Source organism: Hyposmocoma kahamanoa, unplaced genomic scaffold (assembly GCF_003589595.1).
Source record: "Hyposmocoma kahamanoa isolate Upper Pololo Valley unplaced genomic scaffold, ASM358959v1 88, whole genome shotgun sequence".
Classification (NCBI taxonomy): domain Eukaryota; kingdom Metazoa; phylum Arthropoda; class Insecta; order Lepidoptera; family Cosmopterigidae; genus Hyposmocoma; species Hyposmocoma kahamanoa.
Window position 1 is genome coordinate 7,348,295 of NW_020654466.1, and position 16,379 is coordinate 7,364,673.

The window sequence follows — 16,379 nt, forward strand, 5'->3', positions numbered from 1 at the left end:
TACTAAAATGGGATGATAATGGTTTTGAAGGGCAAGGGTGCTAGTGAAATTACAGGCACATGAGACTTGTTTAATCTCAAGGTGACGGGCGGAGTGGCAGTGCTCCTAAAACCTTTGTGATTTAAAGCTCTGAGAGGCACTACAACTGTTAAGGACAGTCAAGTCACTTGCCACCAGGCGAAAGACTTGCTAGTTCCGTGGTTTGATAAAAAAAAATGACTGCTAAAAATATTACTGATTTCGAATTTTCAACGTGTGCGTGGCTAATGAAAAGTTGTAATCGTTATTTTTACGATACCTGGCTTCCATTATTACCATTCTGTTCGAACAGTCGGAACTAACGGTCCTGACTGAAAGAGTCGACTTGGGGAAACAGCGACTTTTTAAAAATCAACCCTCCACTTGCGTGAGGCAGAATGTTATCCTCTAACATTGCAATATTTATTTATTGAATATATATTTTTTTGTGAAAATACTTCACTGGTTTGTTATTTTATTGATACAAAGATTCTCCAAGTCTCAGACGTAGCTCAGTTGGTTAAGAGCGATGACACCGACATGGCAACGGACACTGATGGTTCGAGTCCAATCAGATCGAAGGAATTTTTCTGTGATGGATAATACCTAACAATAATAATAACGCACACACTCATGGCCCCGCACTAGGGAAACACTGTGTCGCGGGTGCCATGTACACATAGATAACCACAAATTACACCCAAAGTCACGAGAGAAATAAATGTAGGCCTTGCAAATATTTCTCCCGACCCCAGAATCGAACCCGAGACCTCTGCATGGCAGCCCAGGGTGGTAACCGTTCGGCTACAGAGGCAATTTTTTTAGGCAATGACTCGAGAAGAGTGTTAGATTTTTGTGTTAATAATTAACACATTTTATAATATAATTATAAATATAACACATCGAAAATCATAGTAAATCATGGATCGAAAATTTTCACGACTGAAATTCATTGTAATAGCGACTCACAGTTTTCAAAACGATGCCACAATGAGAAAACAAATCACAGTTTCATAAAGTAAAAAGTAACCTGCTCTCTGTGAATAGGTTACTTTTTAGGTCCTTTTTAAAATTTCATATTTGTTTTTCTTTTTATTTTCATTTACAAGTGGTCCGTTCCAGGAACTTTCAGTATGCCACACGTATTTCTTTGTTATAGGTAAATGCATAAGAATTCAATTAAAATTAGTAAAATAATAAAAAAACAAATCGCCTCAGGTTACGACAAGCATTTTGTGTAACGTCCAATAACGCCTCGTTTATAATAACAATTACGTCGTGTATAGACTAGAATATTCCCAGTTTATGGTCTTTATGTTTATGCTAAGTATGACACCAACCACCCCGACACACACATTTTCCTGTCAGATTTCACATACTAACTTCATACCGAATGTAATGAGTTTTGAAAGTACTTCCCATTAGAAAGCATGGTGGATTACGTATCAAACTTAACTAAACCGTCCTATTTAGTACCAGTGCTTAAAAAATGTACCTCCATCAAAACGAAATTATAGCAATATCAAAACCTTATACCAAATTGCCAGGATTTATACGCCACCTCGACCAGTTGATTAGTCCCTGAGCAATAAGACGACTAATCGCGACAAATCACACCACTCTTCCAGGCAGACACATTTTTATGTACATACATATTTGTATTGTGTTTTTAAAATGTAGCCGATGTAAAGACGAGTTGTTGTAGTTCCCGGCTTATTCTTAAAAAAGTATACAGACGAACTAAAATATTAAGCTCCGTGGAAAAGTAGAATCTAAGTATGCTTGATTTCAAAGGCCCATTTACATTGAAAGTGCGGACGCGGCCTACATTTCAAATTAGCTATCACGTCGCACCTGCTCGTTGTATGTTTTCACGTGATTCCAAAGATTTATATTTTACTTTTTATTGTAGTAAGCGGTATTTTTTAATTTTTTTTTACTTGTCTATAGGTGGACCTGGATGTGCCCTACGTGAAACTCCTCGGCGCTTTCCGAGATCGTTTCTATTTGGTGCGTGGAAAATTACAAGAGTGTTCTAAATACTTAAATCTTCGATTTTAAAGACAACGTATTTTATTTGTTTTGTGTTTTTAATAAATTTTATTGCATTTCAAAAGATTTTTTTTACTAGGCAGGGAGTTGAAGTTGGAAATAAAATTATTTTTCAGATTTAATTTGCGTACTTTTTTTTTTTCAAACAAACCGTTTTAGGGCTTTACGGGGTTTATTGTAACGGCTTACAAATGGTAAAGTCATCAACCAATTCCCTAGTTCCCTGAACGGTATACCTTGGGTCTTTTCAAGGCGTAAGTGAGAATAGGCATTATATAGGTGTACATCAACGAGTATATAACCAGAAATAGAGACGAAATAAGGGCCATCCATCTTTAGCAATTTATTAGTCAAATGGTACTCTCGTTTGCGCGGAAAAGCCTCTTAGCACGCTTGTCTATTGAATCCAAGGTGGCCAGTTGGTATTTAGCAGAGCCATCTCATAAGTGGCAGCAGTACTCCATACACGATCGGACTTGTGCTTGGTACAGCTGAAGCAACTGTCCCGGTGTGAAGTATCGCCTCACCTTAGAAAGAATGCCAAGCTTCTTGGCTGCATTTTTGGCCATGGATTCAATGTAACTACCGGAGTTCAGATTGGACGACAGGTCCATTCCAAGTAGACGAAGACGGTCGGCTATCGGTATGGACATATGGACACAGGTGAAAGGGAGTTCGTTTAGTGGAGAAAAGACACGCCTGTTTTGCCATACGATAATTTTATTCATGAAATTAGATTAAACTAAAACTTTATGATTGACTTCCCGAAACTAATAAAGTGTACTAAAGGTGACTCAGGTGTTTTTTTTCAGGTTATTTTCTTATAATTTCTTATTTAAAATTAAATTGTATCTGGAAAGTTAGCATCCGTGCGTATTTAACGCTCACTTCTACAAATAACAAAAACGGACAAATACCATATTGTATGTAGCATATATTGTGCTAATATTTCGAAAACGGCATCGTCTAGTCTCTTATATAACAGAACGCAAAAAAATAAACATCAAGCGAAAACATGAGCTAAACACGGTTTACTTTTTTACTACAGAACATTTTACTATCTTCACGTATACAATTTGTAGAGCAGTTTATAACGACAACAAGGGCGATTGCGTGGGTCTGCCAGGACTACAGGTATCTTTATTAAACACTCCAACTCCGCTTTGTACCTCTTACATTAAGTTTAGTAAGAGGTACAAAGCTTCTTTTTGACAACCCATCACGCGTCTAAACGATCTCGGTACTGCAGTCTTAGATCCACTCGGTGCCGTGTCTCTAACGTGCAGCTGTGTTTTCATCCACCATTTTTCAATATTTTTAAATTTATAAAAAATATATATAAAAAAATTATAACTCATAATTATTTATAAAAAAATTATAAACAAAATACATTTTTTTCAAAACCGTTCGGTTCACCGTACATCTCTAGGACGCGCGTGACGGGTTAAGTATTTTATTTAAAGAGTGGTTCAGTATATATATTTCAGTATTCTGACCGATTCACCGTTTGTTGCCGCTTGTTGCTTGCTGCCCGTGAAACTCGTGAAAGTGCCTACAAAATTGTCATTGCTTATTCGGGTCCATGGCGCGCTCACGGATTTGCTGTTGTATGCGTACGGAGCGCGGCACGGAGAATATGGCCGACCGGTTGCTGTCCTTATAAGGCATTTGGTGACTGAGGTTGGCGGCGCGCGCTGCGTCGTAGTCCGAGTCGCGCGGACGCCACACCAACTCCGAGTAGCCGCACTGGCACGTCATCTCACGACAGATCTGACACCAAACCATTTCATATTTGTACGGCTATGTATTGACCCAGATCACACATAAAACATATATATAAACGTATATCGAATATCGATCTCGCTTGTGAACGAGTTCGTCCGGGGAACAGCCACCATATCCATTTCTGCCGCCAAGCAGTAATGTGAGCATTAATGAGTTCCGAAATTTAAGGGTGAAGTTGATTTAATCACTGGTTTGTCGACTTTATTTCACGCGTAATAGGCGTAGTGGCAGTGCGCCTCAGGTCTTTGAGATTTAAAGCCCTGAGTGGCACTGCAACTGTTATGGACAGGTTTACCGCCAGACGCACGACATGTTCGTTCCGCCACTTGCTATGATAAAAAAAATATCGTATCTTTGGTGTAATAAGACCACATCTGCAAAACGACAACTTTTCAGGAGAGTGAGTCCGACGAACGAAATTAGTCGATAACTTTTTATAATTGAATAGGGGAGTTATAAAACAGTCAACCGTGGCCATGGGACCTGTAAAGGGCGCGAAACGTCGGTTTGTTTCAAAAGCAAATATACGCGATTTAAATCTGGAAAACTAGTTTCATTTCCTAGAATTATAAAATTTCACATATTTGTGATGATTGTCATGTTATAAAACCACTTGACACTTGATCACATGTGGCATATACCAAAGGTAAGATATCATGGCGGCTTTAATGTTAACGCCAACCTACCTATCGATTTTTTTTTTTCAAGTGACCGGACGAACAAGTCGTGCGCCTGATAGTAATCTACACGCATGTCCATAATAGTTATAGTGCCATTCAGAGCTTTAAATTGCAAAGATCTAAGGGGCACTGCCACTGCACCCGTCACCCTGAGACGTAAGTTGAGGTGAGGTGGCAGTTCTTCCCTGGTCGAACTCTTTCACAAGGAGCTCTACTGCTACTAAAGTTATTACTATTACGATTACTCCTTTTACTTTGGTTGGAAAATTGTATATAATATGTATGAACCATGTGTATTATGTATTTGATGTAGTTTAAGTGAGAAGAAAATTTGCGTACAGATGCAAGATATTGGTCACGGCATAAGTCGGGAGGAGAGCAGGCCCAATTGGTGGGTGGCACGCATGTTACGACAGGACATTTGTAACAGGTATTCGGATGGACGCAGCAGCTAGAGCTGCAGCAACACTGGCACATCGAGTACACCTGCCAAAGGAAGTCGACACTGGAGTGAAATACTTTATGACACAGGGGCGAATGGCACATTAATTTCCGCGAGCAAATTACTAGAATTAATGTGACCCGAATGGTATCTTAACACTCACCAGCCAAGTAGCTCTAGCTTGCTCGTTACGTATGTACGGAAGACATTTACAAAGAAGACAGTTTTCAAATTTCGTTAGTTCCGGTACACCAAAATTCTTCCCTATTCCTGCAGGTCCCAACACTACCTGTATAAAATGATTTCAAGTCAATGAGATTTCAGTGATATCTTACAAAGCATATCAGATTTTCATTCTTGTTAGGCGATTTACAAACGCGCGATACTTGCGATTTATAGGCGGTTGAATCGCGCTTGCTGAATCATAAGAACGTGCATCGCGTTTGCAACGCGATTGAATCGCTACTTAAGTCGCGCGTGTGTGTCAAGTTAGACGATTAGCTACTCCATCGCTACTGCATCGCAACTGAATCGCCGCGCTGCTAAAAGTCGTCGTAGAAATACCACATGCCTTGACATAGCTTCAAGAATTAGCATGTGCAAGTAGCAATGGGAAGACCACTTCAATACAGAAACGACAAAATCTTGGAAATATAAATTCCTAAATGCCGATTACGTGCTAAAATGCAATACAGCTCTCATTAGGTATTTTAATAAGTTCATACCTCACTAGAAAAGTACTGTGTTTCGGGAGCGCAAGCTCCAAGGCTATCGACGTAGGCGCACTGAATGATCTTTGCGCCTTGCAACGCCTTTACCACGTTGATAGTTGTACGCGCGATGGCGTAAGCGCCAGCTAGACACGGAGTCTCCAGACATGACCCTTTGGCAGCGCATACTGCTTCCGTCCCGTTCATTATGCACGAAGTTACGCATTCAGTCTGAATATAAAAGCACTAGGTTCATAAGAAAGAAAAGCCATATTTTAGATGCTCTCTCTCTCTACTCTTACGCATTCAACAGAAAAATGTTCTTCGAAATTTGGATTTATGTAATGTAATAAGATCAAATTGGTTTAAAAAGTTTCTATAAACGTCATTCACTAATAATTCGACAAGGAAGTCATACCAAACAGAATTTTACGGCTCACAGGTTAAAGGGTAAGTTTGTTTAACACCTTTATTCATACTGATTCTGACTTTCTTCAGACTCGGGACTAGGTACTATTGGGTAATTTTTCGAAAAATTTCCAATAGTGAAAATTGTTTCGGAAAAATTCCTGATAAATTGGAAAAATTTTAAAAACTGGGAAAAGGCTCGTAGGTATTAATATGTTCTACGTTTAGAAATATCTTTTGAAATTTTACTTAGCGTGAATTATAAAATAAACTTGTATAGTTTTAAGCAACATAGAGAAAAACGAGAAAAAAATATTTCACAACAGCGAAAAAAAACCCTTTTTATAGACTCCATTGTTTTCGTTCAGTAACCTCAACTTTTGACAGGTGTCAATGTCAAATGTGGAAAATTAAAGGAAAAATATTGGAAAATATCTAGAAAATTATTTATTTTTCTGAAAAATATGATTTTTTCAAAATGGTAATTTTTCCAACTGCTCGGAACCAAATAGACTAGGTTAGGGTGTCAGGTACCTTACAGATTTTGAAAATTAGTTTTAAACATTTTAGCTACATTTCTATATCTTATAATAAATTTAAAAAAATAATAAAGAGAAAACATCAAACTTCGAAATGTAAACATTATGAGCACGAATCTTTACAAACATTTTACAAAGGAGAACTGTTTCGCCATGGTTTCCCCCACATACCTGTGTTTGCATCACGGCCTATAAAGATAGCAACAATATTTTAAATAATGAAAACCCACGCTCGACATGGTGTAATAGTTCTCTACAATACGTAAACAAAACATCAGTTCAATGTACCTACACAGTACCCATAACTTTCAAGAATAAAGGTGCCAAGACATTTTACCAAAATAAGGAGTATGTTACCTGTTCCTGTGACATGGTGCAAGGATGGCAAGCGGCTGATAATACAGGCACCATGGTACGTGGCGTAGCACCCCCAATTACGGGTACGCGGACGGATTCAGGGGGCATTCGTAGGAAGTCCGCCAGTACAGTGTTTGCACGCACGCAATTGAGTTCCACACAGCCCAACAGCTTGCGCGGGTTGTACGCGCAGCGCAGGCGTTGAATCTCCCCAATTAGGGGCACCATACTTTCTACCGGCTCTGTCGCTACTATTGTAAACGTCTACAAGGATGAATTCAGTATATAAGAAAAATGTCCTCGTAGTACATAAATAAGTAATGTACGACATCTCGCGTAGTTGAAAGGTCCTAATGCTCTAAGGTTGAACGTGTCATTACCCTATTTTTTATAGAAAGGAAAAGTTTGGTGCACCACACCACAGTCCATCGTCAAGTTCGAATTTCAAAAACCTTTTCCACGCTAACGCTAGCGTGCAAAAAAACGCTTTTGCGCGCAGATTTCTAACGAGAAAGAAAGCCTTTTCGAGCTAGTGAGGTGACAAAATTATTCATAACAAATATCTTTAAAATATCCAGCAATGTGAAGGTCGAAGGTACTTATACTCATAATAAGTATTTTGTTAAGTAGAGATTATGCGATTATTAGAAAGAAAGATAGAGAAAATTTGTACTTTTGTGGCTAGTAATAGCATATTTTATGATTATCCACAAATAATAATAAATTTACATTAGGGCACATGTTGCAGATTTCCAAAGCGATTTCTGCACAGAGAGGCGCGCTGCACTCGAAGGTATCGTATCGATCTCGTACCACAATCACGACCACTGATGCACCCTGAACAAACCAAAATCATCATTCAATCTAACTTAAAATTTTAATTTTTTATATTGTAAGTAAATTATAATTATTAATACAAAGATCGAACACTCAGAAAAAATTCCAACCAACTAACAAATAATTGAATATCGATTCAATAAAAATTTAATTAATACAGTGAATAGCGACATCTCTCGCCAGGACTGGTAGCTGTAAAAGTACTAACAGGGTGATAAATCTGTCATAGATTTCTCATAGATGGCGCTACGATTAAAAAATCGTTGAAAGACCAAGTACAAAGACACGACGCAAGCACATGGAAGAATTCGTGAGGTCCGTTGGTTCGTTCCTCGACTTAGTTGGTATAGCGTCTGGCACGGTATGCAAGAAGACGTCGGTTCGAATCCGACCGAATCGAAGGAATTTTTTCTGAGTGTTTTTATGAGTGTTCGATCTTTGTATTAATAATTATAACAAACTAGTGGAGTAATTTCACAAAAAATAATTGAATATCAATTCAATAAAAATTTGATTGTAAGTAAATGTCAAATTAATAAATAACTAAATTTTAAAAATCATCCCAGTAGTGATCCATTTGTTATCTTTTAGTGACAAGTACATATTATTACCGCTTACATTAAAAAAAGTATTTCCTAAATATTTTGAATAAATAAGAAACACTAGCACTTACCAAAACTAGTTTTAGCAAACAATACACGCTGCGATTTACCGCAGAGGTCTACAGTACCTCTATCATGAACTTACTGTAAGTTGTTGCTAGCGATCGCGTAAAGTATTATAATCAAGTTAAACACGTTTTTAGAAGGCATTTATAATTTTTTTGTTGTGATAATTAAAATAATTACATTGCATTGAAGAATTGAGAAGGTGGCGCCACTGTCGTCTCAAGTTGGCTGGCGTATTTTAGTATTTTAAAATTATTTTTAGAATATCAAATGCCTAAATATTATTTACTCGTAGAAAGGAAAGTGTAATTTGACGGTGTTAATGTTGTCTCAGTGAAATAGTGATTAATTTAAAGAATAATAGGAAAAAACAGCTGACAGATAATAAACAAAATTGTTTTCAAACAAAAACTTCCAGAGTTGTCGTGGACTAATAAGTGCTTAGTATAAATTTTATAATAAACAATATTGACTATTTTTTGCTAGTATAGTCACCGTGTCGTCTGGTGTAAAATATTTCTCAAAATATTGAGCGGGTGTTCCTACCGAATTTACATTAGAGAAAGTATCCGCGTCGATGCCAGGCATCGACGCTTCTTCTTCTTCCATCGGTGTGTAATTAGAGATACGTTATCAACAGACTCGTCTTCCGATTTTGAGGATGAGCACCCCTCAGCATCACGCCGTTCCTGGAAGTTTTTGTTTCAGGTGTCGAAATCATTTTCACATCTGCCCTCATTATTGGATTCCTGTAGCAAACTTCAATTTCTTAATATAATAATTTACGTGTCATGTATTATACATATAAATATTCACTAAAACCGAAAATGAATTTCGTTGCAACAAGACACGAAAATGTTGCAAAGTAACGGATTTCTTTCTCCCAATTTTGCTATTCTGTTTCAAAATAATTATATTACGTAATTTTTTGAGAATAGGCAATATCGCGATGGCTGCAGATGGTTTTTTTTAATTCTAATGTAAGTGTGCATTTGACCTCCATTTCTGCAAGTTAAATGCGTACAAATGTTGTTTACAAAGAGCAACCCCCTAGAGTTTCTTGCTCATACTTCTCGGGAGAATCTGCCTTACGAATGAGCGGTAGAGTTTAACCAATGTGACGATTTCTAGTGTAATAATGTTACCTATGAAATAAAGATTATTTTGATTTTGATTCTGGGTATCGTTTACGGGGTATATGGGGTGCTCATTACGAATATAGTACTTATTTCTAAATCCAAGATTTCGGACACAATTTAAAAAAAAATGCAATATGGGTATTCTTTTCGAGGTATTTGGGGATGTTCATTACTAATATGGCACTCATTTCTAAATCCAAGATGGCGGGCACGATTTTTGGAATAATTGCAAGTTGGGTATCGTTTTCGAAATATTTGGGAATGTTCAATACAAATATGGCACTCATTTCTAAATCCAAGATGGCAAACACGACAGTTCAAACAAAAGCAATATTCGTAATGAGCACCCCCAAATACCTCGAAAACGATACCCAACTTGCCATTATTCGAAAAATCGCGCCCGCCATCTTGGATTTAGAAATGAGTGCCATATTAGTAATGAGCATCCCCAAATACCTCGAAAAGGATACCCATATAGCATTTTTTGAAAAATCGTGTCCGCCATCTTGGATTTAGAAAATATTGCCATATTCGTAATGAGCACCCCCAAATACCTCGAAAATGATACCCATTTTGCATTTATTTGAAAACTCGTGTCCGCCATCTTCGATTTAGAATAATAATAATAACGCTCACACTCAACATAGCCCCGCACTAGGGAAACCCTGTGTCGCGGGTGCCATGGACACACACATAGACAACCACAAATTACACCCAAACTCACGAGAGAAATAAATGTAGGCTATACAAATATTTCTCCCGGCCCGGGAATCGAACCTCTGCGTGGCAGTCTGGCATGGTAACCTTTCGGCCACAGAGGCAGTTAGAAATAAATGCTATATTTGTAATGAGCACCCCCAAATACCTTGAAAACGATACCCAACTTGCCATTATTCGAAAAATCGTGCCCGCCATCTTGGATTTAGAAATTAGTGCCATATTCGTAATGAGCATCCCCAAATACCTCGAAAAGGATACCCATATAGCATTTTTTGAAAAATCGTGTCCGCCATCTTGAATTTACAAATAAGTGCTATATTCGTTTTTCATCGACAAAACCGAGATTTATTTATTAATAAAAAAAAAAATATATCTGTAGGCACCTGATCGACAATGTCGGGCAAATCTGTAGGCACCTTTAACTTAATGATGAGTTAAGCAAGATACAATTTCCCCACTTTTGAGGGAAATGTTATTCCATGGCATCATTATTTGTATATTTGTGTGCGTGCCGACGTGCGTAGTTACAAGTTGCTTACGCCTACATGAATTTGGTTTTTACCTCACTTGTGACAGTTCGTTTGATATGAAACTATCATTCTATGCGTTATTATTCTAAGGTTGACAATGAATTCGACACATTTGATTGTTGGAACGGCATACGGATCTCCTTGGTGTAATATTGATGATTTCCTTGACGTACTTACTGTCACCATTACATCTTTCTCTCAATATAATCAAATTGTATTAGTTGGAGATTTTAATGTGAACTTATTGGATATAAAAAGTCAATGGATATAAATGACTATAAAACGAAACAATAATTGATGTGTTTCCTCAACTACATGACATTAGTAATTATGTGACAACACCTACACATTTCACCAGTCATAGCTCAACCTTGATAGATCTATTTTGCTCAGACTCTTCGGTCTCAAGGGTTCTGGTTGATCATGTAGAAGAGCTTGGTGAGCATGCTTATTATTGGTGAACTAAGACTACGGAAGAAAGTTTGCAATCAAAAAACATTCTATAGCAGGCCTTTAAAAGACATCGATAAATCACAGTTCTATGGTACTCTTTTAAAATTGGACTGGAAATACGTACTGGATTTAGAGCCTGTGGATGAAAAAGTGACATGGTTCAACCTGTTTCTGACTACACTTATTGACATATTTGCTCCAATCGGGAAAGTCACAGTAAAAGATAAAAACAAACCAAGGTTCACCAGTAATGTTAAATATATGATTGAGTTGCGTAACACCGCACACAACAATTTCAAAAAATGTAATGACAAAGCAGCATAAAATGTTGAAAAACCTTATTAATATTATCTTAAACTGCTAACAGAAGGCCTATTTTACTCGAAATATTAATAATAATTCAAAAAATTCAAAAAAGCTGTGGTCTTACCTTAAACGTGATGTTCTTCCTGATTTTAGAGGGAACTCAAAACACCTATGCACTTTGATAATCCTGATACAATTAATAACCAGTTTTTAAGTGTCCCAGGGACCAATTCTGTGAATGATGAGGTCCTTTCTTTTTATAAAGCTAACAGATTCTGTAGTTCTAGTTTTGACCTAAGCCCTGTTGATGAAAATACGATATCTAAAATTATGCTTGGTATTAAATCTAATGCTGAGGGATATGATGGAATTACTGCTGACATGGTTTTATTAACACTCCCACATACAATCAAAATTATTGCATTCGACTCAATTAACGTCAATTTATTGCTGGCAATGTTAAAGTACTATGGATTCGACAGTTCTGCCTGCGATTGGTTCGAAAGTTATCTCACTGCTCGCACTTAACCGGTAAAATTACCCAGACCAGATGGTAGCTACTTGAGATCTGCCTGTAGTCCGATTGACAGAGGAGTGCCTCAGGGATCTATTTTTAGCCCTCTCTTGGTCATTGTCTACAAATCCGAAATTGTCAAGTGTTTCAGATTATGTCGGTACCATATTTACACAGACGATTTGCAATTGGGTGAATATCTCATGCGTAAATTTTGCGAGTCCAGGCTAAGAAACCAGGTGTAAAGTGAAGAAATATTAATGATTTATTTTTTATAGTTTAATTAGACGTAAAATGAGTTTAGGGCAAGAATTTCAGAAAATTCATTGTACAATAATAATTAATAAAAAATATTAATGTCCCGATTTTCAGTTTTGCTGGTGTGTCCACTTTCTGTTTCATTGTATAAAATAGTCGTTCTGGTAAAATGTGTATGCTTTTAAGAAAAACAATTCCATGTATGTTATTCACTATGAGAAGCGCTAACTAAAATCATTGAAAGTATTGCAATTACCAGTATGTGGGAGGCTGGGTATTTGATCAAATTTTGTCCACGCGAAAATTGTAGTTTTGCTGGCAAATATTCAACTGGTTGCAACTGGTAAGTAGTTTAACTAAAAACCATTACGTTCTTGCCCCGCTCAAGCCTCAGTCGTGTATTAGGACCTGGCAGCGAAAAGCATGGGCACTGGGTTCCATTTCCCGCCAAAAAAGTAATTATATGCCCTTTGGTGGCACGTGTGACAAAAAATATTCAGCTTCCCTGGCTCCATTTGGGCTCAATTTTTGTTTTATCCTAAGGTCGTGTTCTGAAACCAAATTAAGAGACTAATTTTGTCAGTATTTTATCACAATTTAATCGTCTCGGTTTTATTTTTAAGCTTTTACTTTTTTTTCCCGTAATTTATTTTTTGAGATTTAATCTTACGTGGCTCCAATTTGGTTTTGGTGGCGTTTGTGTTACCACCTTAACTTAAAAACGCCACCAAATTTGAAATTGTTATGATATTTTTGAATATAACGTTCACTTTCGAAAATTGTTTTAAAGTATTATAGTTTATTTGTCCCAATAAACTTAAGAAAGATAGTGTTATTCATAATTTTTCAGATAACCAAAAATTACTTAATTGCTTTTTAATCTATTTGTACCTTAGCGATCTTTTAAATTTGTATTTTAGTTAAATTAACGGTGATATCATTGATTAAATGATTTTGTTCAAAACGCCAAACACGAAGATTTAGTTCATTGGCAGTTGAATAACTACGATAGACTACGCTATCTCCAGGAATGTTTTCTGAAGATAAATTGTATAAACTCAAATGTTTACCATGAGGACATGCGGTGGGTTTATCGAGACATTGAGACTTGATGCAAAATAAGGCACAGAATGCTAATTTAGAGTTGTTACTTTTTTCCAAATAACCTGAAGAAATAACACTTGGTACAATTATAACTAACTAGTGGAGTAATTTCATTGACCTTGACATTCAATAAAATTTATTTACAACCTGAAGAAAATTCATGTTACCAGGAAAAGGCCAGTCTTGTCTACAATTTCGTAACTTTCTACAGGTTTAATTTTAATTTTATCAATGGCAGGTTTTAATGCCAGATAAACGAATAAATATCAGTAATGTTGTTCCCAAATAACACTTTGATCTGCAGTTCTATTTAATAATCCTTCAACTCCTGGGCACCCTTGCCATGGCCACATTCGCAATAATCGCGGGTGCCCCGGATGTAGTTGGAGGATTTTTAAAGACACCTACAGATCAATCAGTGTCGTTTGGGAATGACATTACTGACATTGATTCGATCATCTGGCGTCAAAAGCTACCGGTAATAATATTCAAATTAAACGTGTACATTACGAAATTGTTCAAAAAGACTGGCTCATTCTTCAGGTTATTTGAAGAAAAAGTAATAACTCTAAATTAGTACTCAGTGCCTTATCAACACCATCATCTGATGATGATGAGATGATGTTGTTTCAGTCCAACTACTCAAAGCAGGAGGAAATCCTGTGGTAAAAGTGCTTGTGAAACTTTTCAACAAAGTTCTTCATGAAGCTCGAACACCAGAGCAATGGAAGAATGCCATCGTCACCACTATCCACAAAAAAGGCGACATTGCAAAACTTAGCAATTATCGGCCGATTAGCTTGCTCTCTCAGATTTATAACTGTTTACAAAGATTTTGACCATCTGGCTTACCAGTGAACTTGACGAAACCCTTAAATGGGATAACCGCGGCATTAACATCAATGGTGTAACACCATTTGTCTCACCTAAGATTCGCGGACGATCTCGTGCTATTTGCAAGTTTCGACGATCTCCAAAGGACGCTGGAACAACTATATGATGCTTCTTTGAGAGTTGGTCTAAGGATGAATATGTCCAAGACGAAGATTATGGCAAATCTCTCCAGTCCATCAAATACCACTGTCACGGTGGGAAATGAGAGGCTGGAGAGAGTCGATCAGTACGTCTGTCTCGGACATGTTCTATCCTTTGGCAAAGAGCATCAGCCTAAAGAGATCTCAAAAAGAATCCAGCTGGGATGGGCTGCGTTTAGCAAGTTAGGTGACATCCTTAAATCAGGTAAGGTTCCACAGTGTCTGAAGACCCGCTTGTTAAATCAATGTATTCTGCCCACCATGACATATGGTGACGAGATGTGGACGCCCACGCAGGAGACTGTATACAGGTTGAGAGTTGCACAGAGGGCCATGAAGCGCGCTATGCTCGGCATCAGCCTTGTAGACCGAGTTCCGAACGTTGAGATCCGACGATGGACGAAAGTCTAGGATGCTGGAACTCGGATCATGGAACTCAAATGGGAATGGGCGGGACACCTAGCTAGGCAAGGTGATGATCAGTCGATGTCTTGTTCCACCAACAAGACATCGACTGATTGGTGGCCGAGGATGGGCAAAAGATGCGTCGGGCGCCCTGTTGCAAGGTGGGTCGACGACATGGTGCGCGTCGCGGGGTGTGAATGAATGCGGCTAGCACGGGACCGTGATGGATGGCACAAACTCCGGGAGGCCTATACCCAGCAGTGGGTGAAATCAGTCTGTGAATGATGATGATGCCTCATCAAGCCTTAATGTCCGGAGAAACCTACCGTATGTCCTCATGGTAAACATTTGGGTTTCTACAACTTATCTTTAGGAAATATTCGTAGAGATGGCGTTGTGTATCATAGTTCTTCAACTGCCAATTAAAACAACAATGAATTCATTCACTAAAATCCAGGGAAGTACTGCCACCTTACCTACTGCCGCCAAGCAGTAATGTTAGCATAGTTAGGTTTGGAAGGGTAAGGGTGCTGGTGAAGTTACAGGCACATGGGACTTGCCAACTTACGTCTCAGGGTGACGGGCACAGTGGCAGTGCTCCTCAGATCTTTGCTTATTTAAAGCTCTGAGTGGCACTGCCACTGTTATAGACAAGCGTGTAGCTTACCAGCAGGCGCATGACTCGTTCGTCCCGTCACATGGTATTAAAAAGAAAAATTCCAACTATGCGTCGTTTTAAAGGGGCAAACAAATTTTTATCACAATTAAATTTACTTAATAGTCTTTGTTTTTTATATATTCCAACATTGGTGGCAATATTCAATTCTGGTGCAACCGATAAGCGTTTTGGTGGCATTTCTAAGTATTGGTGGCGAGAAAAATTTTTAATTGCTTATATCTCTGAAATTAATGGAAATGGTTATGTCCCGGTACGTATATATAAATGAAATGTTTCATTTTATTGCAAACGAGTCTCGGATACTGGAAAATCTAAAAAAAAAAATTGCGCCACCAAAACTTACAATAAAATGCATTTGTTGATATTCACCCAATTATACCTACTGTTCTTACCAAAAGATACTGCTGAAGCCATTGCTAAAATCAATGAGTATTTAAATCGTATCGTTGCATGGTCGTGTGACAATACTCTTGCCTTAAATCCTGCTAAGTCCAAATTCATGATTATGGGTTCACAGAAACAGATTCAGGATGTAACATCAAATTGCATTGCAATTGCAATTGAACATCACCTGCGGTGATGGTTCTGGGCAGTGCTATTGAGTTGGTGTCAGAGGCTCGAACTTTGGGCATAACTATGGAAAACGAGAAGAGGCGCGTTAAGACCAGAGCCAACTCGGGAGCGCACGTCCTGAGCACAATACGGGGAGCGCCATCGGGCCCACTGGACTTCTTGAAATCG

At 37.9% G+C, this 16,379-nt stretch overlaps 2 protein-coding genes across 2 annotated transcripts in view; one reads left to right on the forward strand and one right to left on the reverse strand.

Moving 5' to 3' along the window:
- LOC113235615 overlaps positions 1–16,379 on the forward strand; it is a 46,158-nt gene that overhangs the window by 10,254 nt on the left and 19,525 nt on the right. The gene's annotated exons all lie outside the window — the stretch shown is intronic.
- LOC113235614 (malate dehydrogenase, mitochondrial-like) overlaps positions 3,497–16,379 on the reverse strand; it is a 15,740-nt gene continuing 2,857 nt past the window's right edge. The window contains exons 3-8 of the mRNA XM_026471384.1: positions 7,721–7,828; positions 6,992–7,255; positions 5,703–5,918; positions 5,141–5,266; positions 4,875–5,021; positions 3,497–3,840 (exon numbers count right to left, since the gene is read on the reverse strand). Of these exons, the coding sequence (XP_026327169.1) occupies positions 3,634–3,840; positions 4,875–5,021; positions 5,141–5,266; positions 5,703–5,918; positions 6,992–7,255; positions 7,721–7,828 (1,068 nt within the window). The 3' untranslated portion in view covers positions 3,497–3,633. The remainder of the gene's footprint in view (positions 3,841–4,874; positions 5,022–5,140; positions 5,267–5,702; positions 5,919–6,991; positions 7,256–7,720; positions 7,829–16,379) is intronic.